This window comes from Bombus flavifrons, chromosome 12, assembly GCF_040668555.2.
Source record: "Bombus flavifrons isolate JBK064 chromosome 12, iyBomFlav1_principal, whole genome shotgun sequence".
NCBI classification, from domain to species: Eukaryota; Metazoa; Arthropoda; class Insecta; order Hymenoptera; family Apidae; genus Bombus; species Bombus flavifrons.
In genome coordinates this window covers 8,192,977-8,216,600 of record NC_138453.1, presented here as the reverse complement: position 1 = coordinate 8,216,600, position 23,624 = coordinate 8,192,977, and the positions used below count along the sequence as shown (strand labels likewise).

At 35.0% G+C, this 23,624-nt stretch overlaps 4 protein-coding genes across 4 annotated transcripts; all 4 read left to right on the top strand.

The window, feature by feature from the left end:
• Positions 1-330: 330 nt before the first annotated feature.
• LOC138185739 (odorant receptor 94b-like) lies at positions 331-4,485 on the top strand. Its single transcript, XM_069124904.1, has 6 exons — positions 331-719; positions 836-893; positions 1,597-1,950; positions 2,356-2,658; positions 2,742-2,897; positions 3,410-4,485. The coding sequence occupies exons 1-6, from the start codon at positions 331-333 to the stop codon at positions 3,464-3,466; spliced, it is 1,317 nt and encodes a 438-aa protein (XP_068981005.1). The 3' UTR covers positions 3,467-4,485.
• An 824-nt stretch (positions 4,486-5,309) lies between these two features.
• Positions 5,310-8,038, top strand: LOC138185738 (odorant receptor 4-like). The gene is made up of 3 exons (XM_069124903.1): positions 5,310-5,612; positions 6,271-6,475; positions 6,564-8,038. The coding sequence occupies exons 1-3, from the start codon at positions 5,317-5,319 to the stop codon at positions 6,762-6,764; spliced, it is 702 nt and encodes a 233-aa protein (XP_068981004.1). The 5' UTR covers positions 5,310-5,316; the 3' UTR covers positions 6,765-8,038.
• A 1,325-nt stretch (positions 8,039-9,363) lies between these two features.
• LOC138185737 (odorant receptor Or2-like) lies at positions 9,364-14,025 on the top strand. Its single transcript, XM_069124902.1, has 8 exons — positions 9,364-9,575; positions 9,657-9,812; positions 10,348-10,390; positions 10,640-10,644; positions 11,985-12,403; positions 12,800-13,001; positions 13,083-13,238; positions 13,792-14,025. Exons 1-8 carry the CDS (start codon positions 9,384-9,386, stop codon positions 13,849-13,851), a joined length of 1,233 nt encoding a protein of 410 aa, XP_068981003.1. The 5' UTR covers positions 9,364-9,383; the 3' UTR covers positions 13,852-14,025.
• A 2,438-nt stretch (positions 14,026-16,463) lies between these two features.
• LOC138185736 (odorant receptor 10-like) lies at positions 16,464-21,428 on the top strand. Its single transcript, XM_069124901.1, has 8 exons — positions 16,464-16,877; positions 17,252-17,453; positions 17,543-17,698; positions 19,558-19,772; positions 20,081-20,419; positions 20,573-20,774; positions 20,860-21,015; positions 21,295-21,428. The coding sequence occupies exons 1-8, from the start codon at positions 16,546-16,548 to the stop codon at positions 21,343-21,345; spliced, it is 1,653 nt and encodes a 550-aa protein (XP_068981002.1). The 5' UTR covers positions 16,464-16,545; the 3' UTR covers positions 21,346-21,428.
• Positions 21,429-23,624: the final 2,196 nt, after the last annotated feature.

Here is a 23,624-nt window from a genome sequence, read left to right as displayed (position 1 = left end):
TTACGGTTAACAATAGGATATTATTAGACATACACATTGCAGTACACTTTGCAAAAATACGTACAGTATTCAAAATATATTACCCATTATGATATCTAGCAAGTAAAACTATCGTTTACCTGGTTTATCGTTTTCCATTTATTTAATCACACTCGTGAAAATATGAATTTGCATAAATATTAATTACACAATTCGTCAATGTTTCCAATCTCCGTTGTTCAAGGGTCTACTGTAATAATGACACGATCAATGAAGATTATTCTTAATAATAATAATAATAGACTTATCTTTCTTTTTCAAACTCCTGTAGAAATTCCTTCCGGCTGGAAAATGAGTATTCTGCAGCCAGCTTTTAATATATTAATCGTCTGTGGATGCTGGATACCACCGTCTTGTCGAACATTCTACGGAAAGTTGTTGTACACTGCATACACGGCGTTCGTGATTTTCCTATTGTGCAGTTTCTGCATCTCGCAATTTCTGAACGTGATACTGAACGTAAGAACGGCGAAAGAGTTAAGCGACAGCTTCTACATGTTCATCGCGTCCATTCTTTCCTGTTGCAAGATTTTTACGCTTCTGGTCAACCATAAAACGATTAGAATCCTCAGCAGGAAGCTCGACGAGGAGCCTTGTAAACCAGTAGATGAGCAGGAGATTACGATCCGAAGAAGATTCGACAAAAGCATCGGGTATATGATTATTTTCATTATTATATAGTTTTTTCAATTATTATTTTCAATTATTTAACGCCAATCTTATTATTTAACTCAAATGACCGGTTTCAAAATTTAATTTAAAATTCAATGTTTGTTAATATAAGGATTTATCTCAGCGTGTCTTATCTTTCCTCGAGGAGATTCTTCCTCGAAGAAGAAATTTCTTGGCTGTCTGCACAATCTACGCTCGCTCGCTAACAAACAATTCAGAAATGGACATAGCGGCACACTTCGTATTTTATGATATTTTCTAATAAGAATATTGTATGCGGTATTTTTCGGACGCCGAAATTATCGATATTATGTAATTCGCATTACCTTTATTCGAAAACAGTGAGGGGATGGCTAATTTAAAAAGAAAGAAAAGATTCTTCTAGATGAATATTTCCATTTCCAAAAACTGAAGCATGTATAAACAATATACTACAAATTACGTATCGTCAAAATTTCAAAGAAATCGTAAGAAAGTCGATCTACACTGTAAATACCTTAAAAAGAACCAGGAATCTCATTAGTAGGCTATTTGGAAATAAATTGTTCTAACATTTCCTCCGCCATATTTCCTGGAAATAGTGTATGTACATTCTTTCTGGCTAAAAAAAAAAAAAAAATCATATTTCATTGCTTTTCATTTAATCAAGTGATAACTGTATCTTCTACCATTTCGATTTTTCGAAGATAACTGAATTTGACTAGATATAGCTTCTTAAAGAGAACTACAAAACCCTTCAGCAGGCCATTTAGAAGTAAACTAAATCGTTTTTTTTTATTTTTTATTATTTTTTCTTTATTAGAACAAGCGCACAAGTGCCTTTCAATCGTTCTCGATTTTCAATCAGGTATCAGCATAGGTAAATCGATTGACAAACCTTTATAGACGCTTTACAGGTCGATCACGATCTACTATACGATTATGGTGATGCTTACGGTTGCCTGTATGATATTATTTTCGTTCCTCACTGACTTCGGCGACCGGAAGCTCGCGTACAAAGCCTGGCTGCCTTTCAACTATTCTGTGTCCAATTGCTATTACATCGCGTACGCTCATCAGATCATCGCACTGATTGGCACGGCGCTTCTAAACGTGGCCTGTGATATGCTGATTTGCGGGTTGCTCGTTCACGTCTGCGGCCAGCAGGAAATCCTGAAGCATAGAGTAATGGAACTGAAGAAAGAATCGAGACCTGACATTGGAAAAATCGTGCGTTTTCACGATTATTTATACGGGTCAGTGTTATCCATTCAAATAAATAAATAGAATTATTTCAGCATCCAGTAATTAACATAATACATAATAACATAAAATATTATAAATACGAATTGCTTTCTTCATGTAACTTGAGAATATACGTATAAAGAAAAATATACACTGCCATTTAATGCATACAAGCTGACTTTAGCTTTTTATGGAGAAAAGATAAAAGATAAAAAAAGATATACTTTCATATCGAGCATTGAAACTGTAATTTAATTTTAATGAAAATCGTAACAGAGAGTATTTTAATTGTTCTAGCTTCTACATTAAGCGTGTAAACATACGATATTTAGTTTAAATATATATTTATGCATCTACTATCGAAAAAGTCTTATTATAAAATTTATGCGCGGTATATATTAAAATTTGTTAAATCATAAGACATTTTTCTCGTATTTAATCAACATCGTACAAGTGTATTTTTATTTCTTCATAAAATCCTCTTCAAACAAATCTTACATTCGCGTTATGTTTAAGCGCAGATACGTTTCCATGATACAGCAGAAGTTTCAAGAAATAATAGGTGTTCAACTTCTATCGAGCACCTTCGTGGTGTGTTTTATCCTGTACGAATTGTCGAACGCGCCAGTGAACTCCAAATATTTGCAATTCGTCTTATACCTGACCTGCATGATGACACAGGTCTTCTTCTACTGTTGGTATGGAAATCAGCTCAAATTAAAGGTAAATTTCATTGAACCGAGTTATCTTATAAAATTAAAGCTACTCGACTATGGATTATAATTCGATGATATGCGAAACAATAGAGTGTCGAGGTTGCGAATGCAATCTTTGAGGCGGATTGGATATCGTTTGATAATAGCAGCAAGAAGAGTTTGATAAACGTAATGAGAAGAGCCACGAAACCGATCGAATTGACTTGTGCCTACATATTTACGATGGACTTGAAAACTTTCGTGGACGTTAGTACACAGAATAAAATATATATAGTCATGAAAGTATTTGGATATCTACTATAGGAACCTGTTATGAACATATTGCGTATGTTACAAAAAACATTTTGTAATTGAAGAGATGAGTTGTGACTAGTCGTAATCATTAAATTGCGGATTTTTATACATTTATGCGTATAAGTGCACAGAATGCACATAATTTGTGAAAGTATGCAAAATGTTCAGAGTATAATACTCTTTACATATAATATACATCTAGCAAGTAAAATAGTGTTCTATCTATGATCCACTTATTTAACAATGTTTCTAAAAATATGAATTTACGTAAATGTTCATAGAGTTTCAAACAAAAATTCCATAAAGTTTTCTATATGCATACGTATACATACATAGCACATATAATATGTTTATAAAATTTCTATACTAATTGTAAATGTCCAAATACTTTTGTGAATCGATATAGACATGTCTCATAAAGCAAGGATTTCATTGATTTATTAATACGTTTACGTTTCTTACAGATATTGAAAATGTCGTACTCGACGTACAATTTGCTCCAAAGGACGAAAGAATCTTAAAATACGAGGATTTTCGTAAAAATTAAAACTGATCGTCACGAGCAAACAAACGCGTTGAACTTTTGGAATTCGAAGCTTTTTAAATGTCGAAATTAAAAATTTGGAATTTCTCCATTCGAACAATATTACACACCTTTCCGCAGGAGACGATCGATGCTAATTTTTACGTGTTACCTTCAAGAAACGCTAATACAATGAAATCTGTCCGACGATATGTAAATCATGCAATTGCCACGCTAAAGATACTAAAATTCAACTTACCTTTATACGAAGCCTGCTTCATATTCTCTCGTCCTCTTTTCCTTCCAAAATGAAATTTCTATCGATACTCGTGAACGTTTTTTTCGAAATAAAAGAAATGTCTATGTTCTATTCCATTCTATGTCCATGGCATCTGTTCAATTTCTCTGCTTGCCAGTCGTTAAATATTTAAACTTGTTGTCTTATGCATAAGACGATATAAATTCAAAAGACTTGAAAATAAATAGTTGCGAGGAATTTTAAATTCCTTCTGGACGTTTTCCATGCATCTACCTGGAATTACAATAATAATATAGTCCATGCACCAGAAAGGGGGAAGTTTTATGAACGATAATCTTCGTGCGATACGTATCGATATTCCGTGTCTATACATTGTCGCACGCTATTAAATATATTATACGACAACGCATTTCGTCGACATTCGTCTCTTTCTTCTGTTATATTTCCAGTTTGTCAGCATACCGTACCAAATAATATCAAGGGTCTTCGGCTATTGTAAGCAAAAGTTCTTTCAAGCAAGTGTTAAAAAGAAAAACTCGTATCGATCGGATATTTTGTTATTATTTTCAGAAGCTAATCTCTACATTTATTAAAACATCTATTAAAATTTACTATTATTTCCAAATAATCGTTATTTTCACAAGAAACTTTACTTTTCAAGAAATCATCGGACGATGATCAGAAACGTCAGAGGCGAAGAAGAGAAATATATTAGTGCAGAAATTTAAAGATACAGAAATATCTATAGGAACGAGCAATCGGTGCAGAAATTTAAAAAACTGAGCGATGCATCTGTTACGATTGACATATCGTTTTTTGACAATATGCGCCTGTTGGCGACCGCCGTTGCTATCGCCATTAAAAAATGTTGCATACACCGTCTACCGTTATTACGTGATACTGTTGGTGTATGGTGGCTCAATTTGTCAATTCATCGATCTAATATTCATCGTGGAGACCTTAGATGAGTTCTGCGACAATATTTACCTAACTCTGACATTTTTCATTTCGTGTCTCAAGATGTACAGTATATTGTCCAATCGTAAGAATATCATCGTCATAACGGATATGCTAGAGAGCACACCTTTTCAACCAGAGACGAAGGAGGAGATCGAGATTCGAGAAAAGTGTGAAAGACGAGCCAGGTAAATATTTTACGTAATATAATCTTGGTATTGAGAGCAAAAGTGTACCAAACATTTCTTTCTTTTTTTTTTCTTTTTTGTGAATATGACTTTACAGTTTTCATAGATTCCAATGAACGTTATTAAATCATACAAAAGAGGAAGAATTAATTTTCTCAAATCAAAGAATACATTACGTTATAATGAATACAAATACATGTATTTTCGACAGAGAATTATTGATTTTGTTGCGTATCGAACTTAGTCTGTTTTGCTCTCGACGCCCCAATTATTTTCAATATGTTTACTCTTAGTTCCTACGATATAATTTTCTATATCATTCTGGTATATATAATTATCAATAAAGATAGATATATTCCACATGACATTACCTATCACCTTACGAATCGCCACAGATCGAACGCGTTTTATTACGCACTTCTAGTTGAATCGTCAGTGGTGGTAATGTCGGTGTTAACATTGCTCGGTGCATTGTACAAAGGCGAACGTCACAAGCTAGCGTTTCGAATGTGGTTACCTTGGAACCATACTTCGACAGCCACCTATAGCTTCATCTACAGTCAACAAATTTTAATTCACGCCTTCAATGGTCTGCTGCACGTTGCCTGCGACAGCCTCATATGGACGCTGTTGATGTTCATCTGCAATCAGATCGAAATCTTCGGATATCGCTTGAAAAAGATCGAACAAGGCACGAATGATTGCAAACTGTGCATTCGTTATCATAATCTCATCTATCGGTACGGTATACCCCGTATTTCAACGTTTTATTTCCTTCTACTCCCTTAACTGAAGATAGAATATCGCAGTTTACAACGTACAATTCATATAAGACGATTTCTTTAAGTTTCGCGATACAATTATTACAGCTTATTATCATACTACGTATAATCAACTTTCCTACGTTAAAAATCTCCATTTATAGAATTTACGTCATTTATCATTTCAACTTTTGTATTCAATATTAAGCGAGTAAGCTCGTTGCACAGTTAAGGGATTACCGATATCGAGGAATAATATTCATATTCGATAATATACAGGGTGATTGGTAACTGGTGGTACAAGCGGAAAGGGGGTGATTCTACGCGAAAAAAGAAGTCGAAAATATAGAATAAAAATTTTTCGTTTGAGGCTTTGTTTTCGAGAAAATCGACTTTGAATTTTCGCTCGGTACGCGTGCACTTTATCGCGTCTCGTTATAACGGATCTCACCGTAGATCGTTGTCTCGATGGAAAAATTAAAAAAAAAAAAATTAAAAAAAAATTTTTATTCCATATTTTCGACTTCTTTTTTCTCGTAGAATCACCCCCTTTTCGCTTGTACCACCAGTTACCAACCACCCTGTATAAAATAATATCATATATTTCGTAATTCGTTCGTCGACGAAACAATTGCAGATTCGCCACCATGATAAACGAAGAGTTTAAACTGGTGATTTTCGTTCAGTTCGCAGTGAGCACGCTGACGATATGCATGAATCTTTACATCTTAACGGGAACGAACATCTCGCTCGAGATGATTGTGAAAATAATTATGTTCAGCAGCTGTATGTTAACACAGATATACATTTTATGTTGGTACGGAAATGAAGTTGAGCTGAAGGTATTTCCCTTAACGATAACACAATTATCGTTTGATTTAATCTTCTTTTGTTAAATCTTTCCAGTAACGTTGTCTGTTCTTCATTTAGAGCCTCGAAATTTCCAATATGATTTTTGAAATCGACTGGCTAGCGCTCAAGGAAACCACTAAACGAGACTTGTTAATGATCATGATGCGTGCGAGATCTCCCATACAAATGACTAGTGTTTACGTGGTGACGATGAATCTCAAGTCGTTTGTAATCGTTAGTATGGAAAGAATCGACCTTTTTTTTTTTTTGACTGACTGACGCTTTCTTATTGTCTAATAATCGCTAAAAAATCAGATAAGTCTATCGCACAGTTTTCTGAACTAAACTAAACGAAATTAAAAACTTGTTCATCTTATTGGATATGTTTTCCAGATGAAGTCTCATAAAGAAGTAAAAATGAATTAAATACGAAAGTTTCAATTCTCCCTGTAAAATAAGAACCCGCAAGAACCAATATACGTAATATGTTCCTTTTCCAATAAAAGTAGACATTGATATTACCAATAATATACTTCGTACTTCCAGTAATTGGAGAATGGAGAAATTCGATACCAGACGTTCCGACTGGATTGATAGTTTTATTATCAACGTATAATCTGTGTTTCATACCATCATACGAAATTCTCTCTGTCGCAGTTGTTGAAAACTTCTTATTCGGCGTACAATCTGCTGCAAGGTATGTAGCAGAGGTTAGCGAGCCAAGCAGCAGTTTCTCGCGAGACGAATAAAGGCACGACCCTTTCATGGCCACACGCAATGGAGGAATGTAGAGTATGTGAAAGGAATAAACGAAACAATAAATAATATACAGAAGCGTTACGTTTATAACGGAACTCATTCCTCTTTTACCATTAATTTCTCTTCTCTTCTCTCGAAGAAGCCTGGACACCTTTTAAATATTTATCTATGGAAAACGACCATCGCGTTCCATTCTACACGCTGATCATTTATATTTCAAGCAAACCGCCGTCAATATCGCCATCGACATTAACAACGTGTATCGTGAATTCACGTTGAAAAAAGAAAGGGGAAACAGCAAGACATAAAATTATCGGTATCTTGTTTTGTAACTGTTGCAAAAGTAATTGCGCGACTGCGTACTTTGTAACGGAAGATAGTGGTTTCCAAGGTAAAATCTAAAGGTACAGTTCTGACAATTAACTGGTTCATTTGAGCGAACTCGATCTAGTATTTAGGTACTGTGTTATTGGTAATATCTTTCGGCAAAGAATTAACCGATCGGAATATACTTTGTGGATATTTATTTAAATTCATATTGTTATGAAAACAACTGAAGGAATGGGACCTATAGATATTTGTTTCGCATATTTTTGCATACTATGTGTATTGATTGTATTTTTTCATGTTTAAATTTCCCACAAATGTGTAAAAATTAGCAATTTATTAATTATTAATTCGCTTTCACGAACGCGTACAATATTGCCTTCAATTATTATTTTTTATTATTAGAATTATTTTACGTTTGTAAACACATCGAGGATTATAAGAAACGAAGTTTAGAAAAATTCGAAATGCACACTTTACGTTGGACATTCGCGCTTCTTACTCTGACCGGTCTTATACGACCGTCCAAGTGGAAATATTTATGGAAAAGAGTTTTGTACAATGTTTACACGATCGTCGTGTTGCTGTTGCTCTTCAGTTTCGAAACTTCGCTGATTCTGGATCTTGTCATCAACGTGGATAATCAAGATGATTTTAGTGAAAATTTGTACGTAACGCTGGTACTGTTCTCCAGTTGTTGCAAGGCTCTTGTGCTACTAATTTATCGAGGAAATATTGAAATTTTAATGGGCGTTCTGCTAGAGAAACCTTTCGCACCTGTGAACGACGGAGAGATTGAAATTCGAACGAAATTCGAGGAACGAATCGAGTAAGTTGGTATTGTAGTTACAGTACGATAAAGATTAAAATAGCAGTCGAGCCTCGATTTAATGAAAGATTTGAGAATGATCTCTTGTCGGAAAAATCGAGAAACGAGAATAGTAATTGAGAGAAATTATTACATTTTTATTAAAAAATTTTTGTTTTCGTTTAATATCGATATTTATGAAACAGTTTAAAAGCGTTTGCTTCTATTTAATATTTATAAAGCAGCACAAGCGTAAATGCTTTTTTATTCAAGAGAAAACAAATTTAAAAACAAACAAATTCGAATAGCATGCCATGATTAAAATGCAGATAATCGAGGTTTCGCTGTATTTGCAAAACGACAATGGTAGAATTAATTGTATTACATTTATAGATGGAACTCCAAAGCTTACTCGTTTGTACTTCACTTCTTCGTGGCCTGGCTATGGATAGGCGCATTTCTTACAGACTTCAGACGTGGAAGACTGAAATTTCGAGCCTGGATACCTTATGACTACAATTCACCGCTTCTTTTTCTTTTTAGCTTTATTCATCAGATCCTGGCCACGATATTCAGCACGAATTTGAACATCGTTTGCGATTGTTTGTTCAGCGGTATACTGATTCACATTTATTGCCAATTCGAGATCCTTGAACACCGTATGAAAAACATTACGACGGACAAAGATTACTCGGCGAAATTCTGTGCACATCATCATCACCGCATATACAAGTTTGTTTTAATATTATGTTACTATATAAGTAAATATAAGCAAATTTCTCAATCTTCGTTCATTAGAACCGTTTTCTTCTTCGCAAAGTTTCTCAATTACCTAGATATTAAGCAATTAATTTTCAGAATCCCCTCGAAAGCAAAATCTTTCAATAATAGATTCCTTTAAATAAAAATTACTTCATGTATCTCTACGTGTATTTTTCATAAATGAGCAGACTTTCGCAATACATGGTTATGTATCTGGGGAAATAAATTACAGATTCGCATCGATGGTAAACGATAACTTCAAAATGATCATGTCGATGCAATTTTTGATAAGCACCGGAGCCGTGTGTTTCAATCTTTATCGATTGTCGGTGATGGAATTTGGCCCGAAATTTATGGAAACAGCGACCTACACGTTATGTCTGCTCATGCAGGTATTCTACTACTGTTGGTACGGCAACGAAGTCAAGCTGAAGGTACGTTTTACTTGTGATCTAATGGTCCTGCTAGAGGCCGAATTGCGAGATTTTACAATTTCAAATATTTCCGTTCTATAGAGTATGGAAATTCCTAACGCGGTGTTGGAAAGTAATCTACCATTTTTAAACGACAGCTCGAAGAAGATTCTTTTACTGATCATGAGACGCTCGTTGGAACCTATCGAATTCACTAGTTGCCATGTCATCTCCATGAACCTCGAATCTTTCGCTATAGTCAGTATCAAAGAAACAAGTAACACTTTAACCCTTTGACAGTGTAATAAAACGACGAAGAACTCGGAAAATGATTAATTTCGAAAATAATTATATTCTGGTATATGTTTGCTATATATTAGAAAATAAGGATGATTCCAATCCTTAATTTGCATGAAAATGATGCAAAATATAATAAAATCACCTTCCAATTATTTCTTTTATTTTGCAATTCTTACCACACTGTCCAATAATTTTTTAAACGAATGGACATTTTTACGTCTATTGTTCCGCTTTAGTGCATATGTGTTTCTGCTTACGTGTAAATTGTAAAGTTATTGTACTATCTCGTGACGTAAATGGAAGTCAAATCCGCAAGACAGGCAAAGATAAAAAATTCTAGCACTATATTTGACTTGCCTAGATCTGTTTTGGACTGTAATACTGTCAAGGGGTTAACGCGATTCTGTTACCATTAGAAAGAAATATTTTTACAGAAATAATTTCGCTATTATCTTAGTAATCGTCTCTCTATCGAATATTTTGTTTGTGACAGCTGCTGAAGACTTCTTACTCAGCGTACAATTTGCTTCAACAAAGCAAACTAAACGACTAAGAACCATTGTATTTTAATCCGAGTGTAATAAGAAACATGGACTACTCACATGCAAACTAATACAAATGTTCTCTTTTTTTTTAAGACACACATCAATAAATCAGTACGTCATTTCCCGTCCTGCTTTTTCTTTTGCTCTAAATAAAAGTCAAACCATTCTTTGGCTAATTAGCACTCTGATAAAACTAGAAATGTCAACATTAGTTGAACAAACGTCGTACTTTCTAATCAGTAAAGGTAAATATAAAAATAGTATCTACATAATACACATACAATATATGACATATTTCACTGCCTATCAAACGTCTGACAATGACTTCAATTAATTATTTCCAAGAGTCGTTAGCACGAAAATTTGTCATAAATAACTGAGAAAGAAAATAGCCTAGCTTAGTATTAATATTACACTGATTCAAATAATCCCACCTCAATTTATATTCCCTTCTTTTCTTTGAATCTTCCGGTTTCCTATCTTATAAGCAACCAGAATTAAAAGTTGTTTTCCTTGTTCGATTCTTGAAAACTAACTGAACGCGTATAAGCTCGCGATAAAGGTACGCAGGCGGGCAGTAGTAAAAACTCATGTTGCAAACAGTGAAAACGTCGTCATTAAAGATGTAATCACCTAAGGATGTACCTACACTACGCGGGACGATGCCGAGTTTAAGGTAATCAATCAATTACAATGTAACTCGTCGGTAAAATGACACACGCTATGACGTTTAGTGCTACGACAGCATGTATATTTCAATCCAATGAAATAAACAGAAGCTAGAAATGCAGAATAGAAAGAATAGTGATTATTAAATATGTAACTTCTTGCATCGTCGCAGCGCGGTTACGTCGATAATAACGATAATTACACGGGGGTGAATTCCAAGAGGGAACTATCCCATTTAAGGCAGCGTAAACATTTCGTTTACCTACGGTTCTTAGTAGCATCTAATGCTTCGAACGATACATTTACTTCAAAGATAATCTTTATTATCATATTCTCATCCTCGATGATACATTTGATTGAAAATAATTCTTCATAGAATAGAGGAATAAATCTTTTTTTGAACAATTAAAATATACTGTTAAAAAATCCTGCTAGTGATTATTGCGAAAAGTGATACTATAGAACCTAACCGTGCGAAAGGTACTTGATCGCTCGATCATTCCTAACACGAAGTGTTAAGTAAGACAAATTACACCGCAAATATTGAAAATGCACTTACTACGATGGACATTCAAACTTTTCATCGCCAGCGGATATTTTCTACCGCCTACGTTGAAGTCTCCGAGGAAACGCTTTCTCTATAATTTATATACGGTCTTCGTGACGTTGTACTTGTGGAGCTACTGCCTCATGCTAATCCTGGACATTTGCTTCAACGTGGAAACGCAGGACGACTTGCGTGACAATTTTAACATATCTGTCGCGATATTTATCACGAGTTGCAAATTTGTCAGCTTAGTCTTAGGGCGAAAAACTATCGTAAATATGTTGGATCTACTCAAGAAGAAGCCCTTTGTGCCAGAGAACAGTGGGGAAGGAGAAATTCACGCGAGATACGGCAATCTAATCGAGTAAGTTCTTTCTGTTCGTTATAATATATATAATTGTAAGAAAATTATTTAAAATATTATTTTTTCCTTTTTTTTTTTTTAGAAAAGTCGCGCTGGGTTATACGATCCAAGTCACATTTTGTGTGCTTGGTTTATTAGGAATGGCATTGATGTGTGATTTTAAATTGAAAAAATTAATGTTCCCCGGTTGGTTTCCTTTCGACATCACCTCCTCGTGGCTTGCGTTTTCTATGACGTTTCTCTATCAGTTCGTGGGTTTAGTGATCATATGTAATGGTGTCTGTATTTTCGACACGTTATTCGTCGGCCTTTTGCTTCACATATGTTGTCAGCTTGAGGTGCTGGTTTATCGCTTGCACAATATCGAAGGACATGAAATGCAATCGTTAAAACACTGCGTTTGGCACCATAATAAAATATTCAGGTTCGTTTCCTGTGTGCTTCTATTTAAACAAATTAACGATCTGACGAAGCTAATTGAAGATTACGGGAGAAATCGAAATAAGTTGTATCTTTATTGATTTTTTATTTTACGACTAAAAAGCTATGGGTATTAACAATATTTTGATACTATAACAAAATTGTAGAAATGAAGAAGGGGGTTGAAAGATATATATATATATATATATTACGATTTATACGAATATATATTACGAATAAACGAATAAAAAGAAATTTTGATACCGCGGGATTAATCGACAATACTGGATTTTAACACGGCTCAGCTGTCACAAAGTGGGGAACGCGATTTGTTATTTTTCTTGCCTAAAATCTTTAATTTTAGAAAACAGTGAAATAACACTTATCTTAATTATTTCAGTTTCGCCGATATGGTAAACAATTTTTTTAACAAAATGTTGTTTGTGCAATTTATGGCAAGCGCAGTCGCGATATGCTTTACCCTTTACCTACTAACAGACATAGAAGACACTGCGCAATTAATAGGATGGTCTACGTACATGTTTGCCGGGATATTTCAAACATTTTACTTTTGTTGGTTCGGAAATGCAACGAAAGTAAAGGTAGATAGATACACACGCAGATATAATACGAGCTGTCGTTTCTTTGCAAATCAATAGTTTGTGGACTTTTTATCTCTGCAGAGCCTGGATATTTCTAATATGGTATATAATACCGATTGGCCAAATTTGAGCAACGACGCCAGGAAGATGCTTGTGGTAATAATGGCACGTTCATTGACGCCAGTTGAGATTACAAGCGCCTATATTATACCCATGGACTTGGAATCTTTCAAAGGTGTCAGTATCTATATAGAAATACATTATTTGCACAAACGTAAACTAAAAACAATACTCGGTAAACTGAGTAAATCACCATCCGTTTGGGAAAAGTCAGTTCCCCAATTTTGTACAATTTTTGTATAATTGTCTCAAGTATGACTGTCAATTTTGCAAACTATTCCGTCCTTTGCAATAGGAGGTCATTATTTGAAAATTAGCAATTAACAATGAAAATTCAGTCCACATATTGAATATAGACTTCAAATAATGAGAAACGACACTAAGTCGAAAAATATTACAAAAGACTCTGGTACGCTTGGATTAATATAGCTTATTGGAATAAGCCAATAGTGTAAAGCCCGTGATTAGACTTCTTCCAATTTTTGCCCTCAAAACAATAGATACACGGAATAATACTGTTAATATTTTGCAAAATAATCTTACTTTGATTGCCGAATGTGAGATAACATTCATTGATGTTAACGACAAATGTTACATTCTTCTTCCAAAAAATATACTTATTTCGCGGCTTACGAAATTTTTGTTTTATAAAGTGACCCGTTTGTCGTAGTTGATGAAAGTTACTTACTCGGCGTACAACATGCTGCTACAGAGTCAGTCATCAGAGTAGAACACGTGCGGAGAATAAGTTGTATTAGTTCCTTCGTCACACAATGGAAGAATTAGGGTAGAGACAATAGAAAACGAATTATTGAAACAGCGCAGTAAATTATGTACCATGCAAACACAATAAATTTCAAACACTCCAGAGAGATCCAGATAGTGCTTCCAACGGAAGGACAATGATTATGCAAGGTTTTCTTTGATATGATATTTCTTTCTGGACTATATTTTCACGGCACACGATTATTTTCACCATGTGTTGCTACTTATCAGTTTGTTACAGAAACCTGGCAATCTACTGCGAAATCCTGAACGAATCGGTAGCGTTTTTGCGATCGAGCACTATATAATAATCTGATAACTATGAAGCAGTTGCCACTGTTCGACTGGGTACCGCACGATTTATTCTCCCACAATCTCCACACGATTCTCTGGTGTATCAAACAATCGGTATGTTGATATGTTCAAACAAATGATTCGGAAATGATATTATATTTTGCGATTTTTGCGACACTATCCAATAATATTTGAAATGGATGGTTTTTTTTTTAGATCTTAAAAAGGAATAGAAAATGATACTACTGAAAAAATGTAATAAAATGAAATGCACTATATTTGACGTACCTGAATATCTCTTAGAGTATATTTTCAGAAGGTAAACGCGATTCTATTTCCATCAAAAAGAAATATTTTCATAGAAATAGTTTCGCAATTACCGTTGTAATCATCTCTCTATCGAATGTTCTGCTTGTTCGGTAGCTAAAGCCTTCCTGTTCTGCGTATCATTTGCTACAACAAAGCAAATCAAAGGACCATCTTTCTCTAAACTCACATGAAATTTGGTAAACATGTTCTATTTTTACGACATACACATCAATACATCAATACATCAATAAATCATTTCTAATTTTTCTATCTTTTCTGATCGCCATCTTTTTCATAAAACTGAATGTTAACATTAGTTCAACAACCTTCTTATTTTTTAATCTTTTTAATGAGCAAAAGTGTTACATATGTATACAGGGTGGTTGGTAACTGGTGGTACAAGGGGAGAGGGGGTGGTGATTCTAAGCGAAAACAGAAGTCGAAAATATAGAATAAAATTTTTTCGTTTGAGGCTGTGTTTTCGAGAAAATCGACTTTGAATTTTCGCTCGGTACGCGTGCACATTATCACATCTTGTTATAACGGATCTCACTGTAGATCGTTGTCTCGATGGAAAAATTAAAAAAAAAAAGAAAAAAAAGATTAAAAGAAATGTTTATTCTATATTTTCGACTTCTCTTTTCGCGTAGAATCACCCCCTTTCCGCTTCTGCCACAAGCTACCAACCACCCTGTATAATACAATACACGTATACACAATACACGTATTTAACTTATCAAGCATGTAACAATGAGATAAATTTTCAATTATCAATCGTTCAAAAATTGGTCATAACCGAATTGCAAGCTAAATTGAACAGCTTAAAGCAAATAACCTACCTCAGTCTATTCCCCCTCTCGTGCACTGGAACTCACAGTTTCCTATCCTGTAAGCACCCACGATTAAAAGCTATCTTCCCTGCTCAGCTCTTGAAACGTAACTAAACGCGTACAAGCTCGCGATAAAAAGTACACAAGCGGGCAGTAATATAATTGCACGTTGGAAACAGTGGAAACGTTGTTAATAAAAATGTAATTACATACGGATGTACCTACACTACTCGGGACGATGCCGAGTTTAAGGTAATCAATCAATTAGTATGTAACTCGTGGGTTAAATGACACACGCTATGACGTTTAATGCCACCACAGCATGTATATTTCAATCCAATGAAGTAAACGGAAGCTGGAAATGAAAAATAGAGAGAAACGACCACTCTATAATAATGGTTTTTAAAAATGCAATTTCTTGCATCGTCGCAGCGCGGTAACGTCGATAATTACACGGGGGTAAATTCCAAGAAGGAGCTATTCCATTTAAGACAGCATAAGCATTTCGCTTCCTTAGGGTTGTTAGTAGCATCTGATGCATCGAACGATACACTTACTTCAAAGATAATCTTTATTTTCATATTCTCATCTTCGATGCTACATTTGATTGGAAATAACTTTTTCTTTTGATCAATTGAAATATACCGTAAAAAACTTCTGCTAGTGAAGACTGATAGTATAAGACCTAACTGTTCGAAGGTACGTGATCGTTCGATCTTTCCTAACGCGAAGTGTTGAGTAAGACAAATCATACTGCAAATATTGAAAATGCATGTACTACGATGGACATTCAAACTTTTCATCGCCAGCGGATATTTTCTACCGCCCACGTTGAAGTCTCCGACGAAACGTTTTCTCTATAATTTATATACAGTTTTCATGACGTTGTACATGTGGAGCTACTCTCTAACGCTAATCATGGAGATTTGCTACAACGTGGAAACGCAGGACGATTTGAGCGAGAATTTTGGCATAACTGTCACGTCACTTATCACCAGTTGCAAACTTATGAGCTTAGTCATAGGGCGGAAGACTATCATAAATATGTTGGATCTACTCAAGAAGAAGCCCTTTGTACCAGAGAACAATGGGGAAGTACAAATTCACGCGAAATACGACAATCTAATCGAGTAAGTTCTTTCTGTTCGCTATGGTATGTATAGTTGTAAGGAAATTATTTAAAATATTATTTCTTTCCTTCTTTTTTTTTTTTTAGAAAAGTCGCGATGTTCTATACGATCCAAGTCACATTTTGTGTGCTTGCTTTAGTAGGAACGACATTGGTCAGTGATTTTAAATTGAAAAAATTAATGTTCCGCGCTTGGTTTCCTTTCGACTTCACCTCCTCGTGGTTTGCGTTTTCTATGACGTTCATCTATCAGTTCGTGGGTTTAATGATCATAGCCACTGGTGTCAGTATGTTCGACACGTTTTTCGCTGGTCTGTTGCTTCACATCTGTTGTCAATTCGAGATGTTGATGGATCGCCTGCACAATATCGAAGGAAATGAAATTCAATCGTTAAAAGCCTGCGTTCAGCACCATAATACAATATTCAGGTTTGTTTCCTGTGTGTTTTTATTTAATGAAAGTTTAAGGAACTAACGAAGCTAATTGAAGGTTACGGGAGAAATCGAAATAAGTTGTATTTTTATTGATTTCTTATTTTACGACTAAAAAGCTAAGGGTATTAACACTATTTTGATATTCTAACAAGCATATCTTAGAAATGAAGAAGGTTGTTGAAAAATATACATATGTCGTGTTTCAAAAAACAATAAAAAGAAATTTTGATACCGCGGGATTAATCGACAACACTGGATTTTAACACTGCTCGGCTGTCACAAAGTGGGGAACGTGATTTGTCACTTTTCTTACCTGAAACCTTCAATTAAAGAAAATAGTGAAATAACACTTATCTCAATTATTTCAGGTTCGCCGAAATTGTAAACAACTTTTTTAACAAAATGATGTTCGTGCAATTTATGGTAAGCGCAGTCGCGATATGCTTTACCCTTTATCAACTAACAGAAGCAAACGATAGTTTGGAAATAATTGGATGGACATCGTTCATGTTTTCCGCTTTAATTCAAACTTTCTACTTTTGTTGGTTCGGAGATGCAGCGAAAGTAAAGGTAGATACATACACACGTAGATATAATACACGTAGATATAATATCGTTTCATCTTAAATTAATAATTTGTGGACTTTTTATCTCTGTAGAGCCTCGATATTTCTAATATGTTATATCATAGCGGTTGGCCAAATTTGAGCAACGACGCCAGGAAGATGCTTCTGATAATCATGGCACGTTCATTGACACCCGTCGAGATTACAAGCGCCTATATTCTACCCATGAACTTGGAATCTTTCAAGAGAGTCAGTATCTGTAAAGAAATACATTATTAGTACAAACGTAGACTAAATACAATACTCGGTAAACTGAGAAATTCGCCGTCAATTTGGGAAAAAATAGTTCCCTCAATTTTGTATGATTTCTGTATAATTGACTCAGATATGACTGTCAATCTTCCAAACTATTCTATCCTTTGTAATAGGTGGTCATTGTTTGAAAATTAGCAATTAACAATGAAAATTCAGTCCACATATTGAATTTAGACTTCAAATAATGAGAAATGATACTAAGTCGAAAAATATTACAAAAGACTCTGGTACGCCTAGATTGATATAGCTTATTGATATAAGCCAATAGTGTAAAGCCCGCGATTAGACTTCTTCAAATTTTTGTCCTCAAAATAATAGATACACGGAATAATACTGTAAATATCCTACAAAATAATCTTACGTTGATTGCCGAGTGTGAGATAACATTCATTGATGTTAACGACAAATGTTACATTCTTTTTCCAAAAAATATACTTATTTCGCGGTTTACTAAAATTGTATTTTATAAAGTGTTCCGTTTGTCGTAGTTGATGAAAGCCACTTACTCGGCGTATAACATGCTGGTACAGAATAAGTCGTCGCGGTAGACCGTATGGAGTGACCTCAGCATATCCTTTCGTTCCTTCGTCACACAATGGAAGAATTATGATAGAGGAAACAAAAAGCGAATTATTGAAACAGCGCAGTAAATTATGTATCATGCAAGCACAATAAATTTCAAACACTCAAGTGAGGTCCAGGTTATAACAGCGAGATTTTCACGAATAACTTTTCACATTATTTTACTAAAAAGTTTCAATAATTTCAGAGCAAATCCGATTCGATGACTACTAATTGAAAAGACCAAAGACTTTATACCTGAATTTTTCTATCGAGTTACGATCAGATGGCGAAGGACTTTCCATTTGTTGTGTAATTTGTTTCAACAAAACAATACAAGACAATAAGAAGCATCTTCTAAACCGAGAGTAATACATAACGTGAAGCGCTAGCACACGATCTAGTTTAAACGCGTTCTTATATTATACACGTCAATAAAGCTTAGAAACAGTAGTGCAGAAGTAATAGAAGTACGTCGTTGCTGAAGCTATTTGCATTTCTTTCTCCGTTCATTTTTTTCTTCTCGAAATAAAAATAACCGCTCTTGGAACGACTGACTCTGCACGACGCAACGGTCTGTAAAATGACGATTTCATGGTAGTTAAAGCTAATTATAATAAGAAATGTGAAACGCGGAAGTAGGGGACGAAGGTAGCTTCCTTCAACGTTTTCAGAGGTATTATACTGTATGTCGTATCGTTGCATCATTAACAAACATAATGATATAGAACGTTTTACAATGGGGTAAGAATATGAGTTCTATTAATACGATATATGAACTCGTCGATATTCGGAGATAGCCAGTGATATCGAAGACATTTAGAATTATATTCCACACGACACTCCTTTCATTCGTATTCATGCAATTTGTGTTTCACTATATCAACGAGAAGTCATTTATTTTACTTTAATAAAGTAAATGGTTTATTTTTCTATTATGACGAAATAATTGATGTGAACGATCACTACGTTTTATCTAAATTTTCTTTTTCAATAAACAAATTAGAAACGATGTAAAATCCAAGTGGACACGCAAGGAAGAATTTTACGTCTGCTTTAGCCGATGAATTCCAATAAAAATGACTGTGCGCACGCTACAATTTTCACGTGTTCTACTTTCGATCGCCGGTTGTTTGCCACCAAGTTCGTGGACATCACCGTTCACAAAATCTTTGTACAAATTTTACACGTTGTTCGTGTGGCTTCTAATATCATCTCTCGTGTCCGCTCAGATTTTAGATATAATTATAAATGTGGAAAATCAGGACCAATTCAGTGACAACTTTTACATCACTCTCGTGGTATTCGTCAGCGGCTGCAAATTGAGTATTATCTTAAAGCATCGTGAAAGTATCTTATCTTTGATCGAGAGCCTCGAACGCGAACCTTTCTCGCCGATGAACGACGAAGAAGAGAAAATTCAAATGAAATTTAACAAAACAAACGAGTAAGTACCTGTACATACTACTTTTCAGAATGGGTCAGAAACAATGAACATTTTTCAAATTTTCGCGGGCAAGGACAAAATTAATTTTTGAATGTATGAAAAGCAGATTTAAAAACAACATTTGTTTAATTTCTTTTTATCGCTGCTTGTTGTCAGATAAGAGAAATGCTGTTGAAAAATGTGATAACTTTGGTTAAGAAAAAATTAACATAGACAGGAAGGGTTTGATGTGAAAGAAACAGTACGCCAGTAGGTCAAATTTTCCAAAGGATGAAAACGTTAGACAATTGAAATGAACATTCTTACAGACGAATTGCGATTTGTTACACAATTCTGGTGGAGGTGGCTGCGATATGGATATTCGTAAGAGCGTTCCTCACGGACTTCAAGAAGAGAAAACTAGTCTTTCGAGCTTGGCTACCGTACGATTATTCGGAGCTGTTGCCATACACGTTCAGTTACACTTACGAAGTTGCCACTTCGTTGCTGTGCTCTTGTCAAAACGTTGCTAGTGATACGCTATTTGCTGGCTTGCTGATTCAAATTAACGGCCAGTTCGAAATACTCGAGGAACGTCTGAGAAACATCGAGGAGGACTCGAATTATTCGGCGAAGCAGTGCGTCAAACATTATCAACAAATTTACAAGTTCGTGTCGAATTTATCATCTATTATGTTGTGCAATAAGTTCGTTTGCTTTTACGTGCGAATTTATTACACATCGAACATTTTACCAGCTTAAAAGGACAGCAAACAGATTTAATAAAACTTATTAACAAAGCATATGCTGAATTGCTACAGATTCTCTAAAACGGTGAACGAGAAATTCAAAGTAATACTTTTCTTGCAATTTTGTACGATCGCATTTACGCTATGCTTTAATCTCTACCGAATGACCAACATAACGATGCTTTCTAAATTTCTGGAGGCGTCGCTTTTCCTAATTCGCATTATAGCGCAGATACTGTATTATTGTTGGTTCAGTAACGAAGTGAAATTGAAGGTTCGTTATCGAAGTAGAAGAACAAGACAGACATAAATATACCAATTTTTGGTTAAATGTTTCGTGCAATATCTTTTCACTGCAGAGCCTTCAGGTGCCTGCCATGATATTTAAGAGCAATTGGGCATCGTGGGATGCAAAAACAAAGAAGATTCTCTTAGTGATCATGACACGAGCGACACATCCTATAGAATTTACGAGTGGCTACCTGGTAACATTGAATCTCGATTCTTTCGTAGCGGTTAGTATTTAAATATATATTACGAAATATTCCATTTTCATCAGCGTGCATAATTATCTGTCGAATTATTTCACTTAAAAGAGCACGTTTAAAAACTGAACTTTCTTCTTTGTATATTTTTCGCTACACGTTTTCTTCGAATAACGCATAGCTCGAGAGGGAAGTAATCAAAGAGGGCAAATTGAAATGATACACCGTGATAAAAGCTTACGTATTACGTCTGACTTTCTAATGCGACGTTTTAAAATCAATCCAAAAATCGTTGCTTCTTTGTTACAGCTGATGAAAACCTCATACTCAGTTTTTAATTTGTTGCAACAAACTAAATAACGATACGAAGTGAAAGAGCAGCGGTTCGTGACATTATGTCTTTGGATTTTTCTGGATGAGTACGTTCTGCAAGTGTACCGAGGCATGTAGAGTACATAGCAATAAACTTTATATCGTGAAATGCTAATCCATAAATACTTGCCTGATCATAGAGGAAAATACGTTAGACGTTGGTCCTTTCTCACCTATTGGAAAAGCATACGCGTACGATGCTCCACTTTTCAGTAAAAATTCTCTCAACCAGTTTATGGAAACTATCTCCCGTTCGTTCCGTTTTATGAAACACTATCGGAGGTAAATATTTGCATCGCGTCAGCTCGCAACAGAGAATAATTTGAAGGGACGCAGACGATCCATTATTATTTCAACAGTTATTATATATAGAATGTCATCGTGTAACACGGTACTTTTACAATAATACGTATCAGCAAAGGGTAAGTTGCAGTATAAAATAAGTCTATCGAAGGAAGTAAGAGGGAAATGATACTTTACAATCGTCAGTCACGTTCAAAGCAAATCAAAGGACCATCTTTCTCTAAACTCACATGAAATTTGGTAAACATGTTCTATTTTTACGACATACACGTCAATACATCAATACATCAATAAATCATTTCTAATTTTTCTATCTTTTCTGATCGCCATCTTTTTCATAAAACTGAATGTTAACATTAGTTCAACAACCTTCTTATTTTTTAATCTTTTTAATGAGCAAAAGTGTTACATATGTATACAGGGTGGTTGGTAACTGGTGGTACAAGGGGAGAGGGGGTGGTGATTCTAAGCGAAAAAAGAAGTCGAAAATATAGAATAAAAATTTTTCCTTTGAGGCTGTGTTTTCGAGAAAATCGACTTTGAATTTTCGCTCGGTACGCGTGCACATTATCACGTCTCGTTATAACGGATCTCACAGTAGATCATTGTCCCGATGGAAAAATTAAAAAAAAAAGAAAAAAAAGATTAAAAGAAATTTTTATTTTATATTTTCGACTTCTCTTTTCGCGTAGAATCACCCCCTTTCCGCTTCTGCCACAAGCTACCAACCACCCTGTATAATACAATACACGTATACACAATACACGTATTTAAATTATCCAGCATGTAACTATGAGATAAATTTTCAATTATCAATCGTTCAAAAATTGTTCATAACCGAATTGCAAGCTAAATTGAACAGCTTAAAGCAAATAACCTACCTCAGTCTATTCCCCCTCTCGTGCACTGGAACTCACAGTTTCCTATCCTGTAAGCACCCACGATTAAAAGCTATCTTCCCTGCTCAGCTCTTGAAACGTAACTAAACGCGTATAAGCTCACGATAAAAAGTACACAAGCGGACAGTAATATAATTGCACGTTAGAAACAGTGGAAACGTTGTTAATAAAAATGTAATTACATACGGATGTACCTACACTACTCGGGACGATGCCGAGTTCAAGGTAATCAATCAATTAGAATGTAACTCGTCGGTTAAATGACACACACTATGTCGTTTAGTGCCATCACAGCATCCATATTTCAATCAAATGAAATAAACAGAAGCCAGAAATGCAGAATAGAAAGAAACAAACGGTCACTCTATAATAGTGATTATTAAAAATGTAACTTCTTGCATCGTCGCAGCGTGGTAACGTCGATAATGACGATAATTACATGGGGGCGAATTCCAAGAGGGAACTATCCCATTTAAGGCAGCGTAAATATTTCGTTTACCTACGGCTCTTAGTAGCATCTAATGCTTCGAACGATACACTTACTTCAAAGATAATCTTTATTTTCATATTCCCATGTTCCATGTTACATTTGATTGGAAATAATTCTTAATAGAATAGAAGAATAATTCTTCTTTTGAACAATTAAAATATACCGTAAAAAAATCCTGCTAGTGATTATTGCGAAAAGTGATACTATAGAACCTAACCGTGCGAAAGGTACTTGATCGCTCGATCATTCCTAACACGAAGTGTTAAGTAAGATAAATTACACCGCAAATATTGAAAATGCACGTACTACGATGGACATTGAAGCTTTTCATCGCCAGCGGATATTTTTTACCGCCCACGTTGAAGTCTCCGACGAAACGCTTTCTCTATAATTTATATACGGTCTTCGTGACGTTGTACTTGTGGAGCTACTGCCTCACGCTAATCCTGGACATTTGCTTCAACGCGAGAACGCGGGACGACTTGCGTGACAATTTTAGCATATCTGTCACGATACTTATCACGGGTTGCAAATTTGTCAGCTTAGTCTTAGGGCGAAAAACTATCATAAATATG

Coding starts and splice junctions, on each gene's coding strand:
- LOC138185739 (XM_069124904.1), top strand. CDS start 331: ATGAGTATTCTGCAGCCAGCTTTTAATATATTAATCGTCTGTGGATGC. Junction 894..1,596: donor AAGAAATTTCTTGGCTGTCT/GCACAATCTACG, acceptor AAACCTTTATAG/ACGCTTTACAGGTCGATCAC. Junction 2,659..2,741: donor GAAATCAGCTCAAATTAAAG/GTAAATTTCATT, acceptor GCGAAACAATAG/AGTGTCGAGGTTGCGAATGC.
- LOC138185738 (XM_069124903.1), top strand. CDS start 5,317: ATGTCGGTGTTAACATTGCTCGGTGCATTGTACAAAGGCGAACGTCAC. Junction 5,613..6,270: donor TATCATAATCTCATCTATCG/GTACGGTATACC, acceptor AAACAATTGCAG/ATTCGCCACCATGATAAACG. Junction 6,476..6,563: donor GAAATGAAGTTGAGCTGAAG/GTATTTCCCTTA, acceptor TTCTTCATTTAG/AGCCTCGAAATTTCCAATAT.
- LOC138185737 (XM_069124902.1), top strand. CDS start 9,384: ATGGTAAACGATAACTTCAAAATGATCATGTCGATGCAATTTTTGATA. Junction 9,576..9,656: donor GCAACGAAGTCAAGCTGAAG/GTACGTTTTACT, acceptor TCCGTTCTATAG/AGTATGGAAATTCCTAACGC. Junction 12,404..12,799: donor CACCATAATAAAATATTCAG/GTTCGTTTCCTG, acceptor TAATTATTTCAG/TTTCGCCGATATGGTAAACA.
- LOC138185736 (XM_069124901.1), top strand. CDS start 16,546: ATGTTCTATACGATCCAAGTCACATTTTGTGTGCTTGCTTTAGTAGGA. Junction 16,878..17,251: donor CACCATAATACAATATTCAG/GTTTGTTTCCTG, acceptor CAATTATTTCAG/GTTCGCCGAAATTGTAAACA. Junction 20,775..20,859: donor GTAACGAAGTGAAATTGAAG/GTTCGTTATCGA, acceptor TTTTCACTGCAG/AGCCTTCAGGTGCCTGCCAT.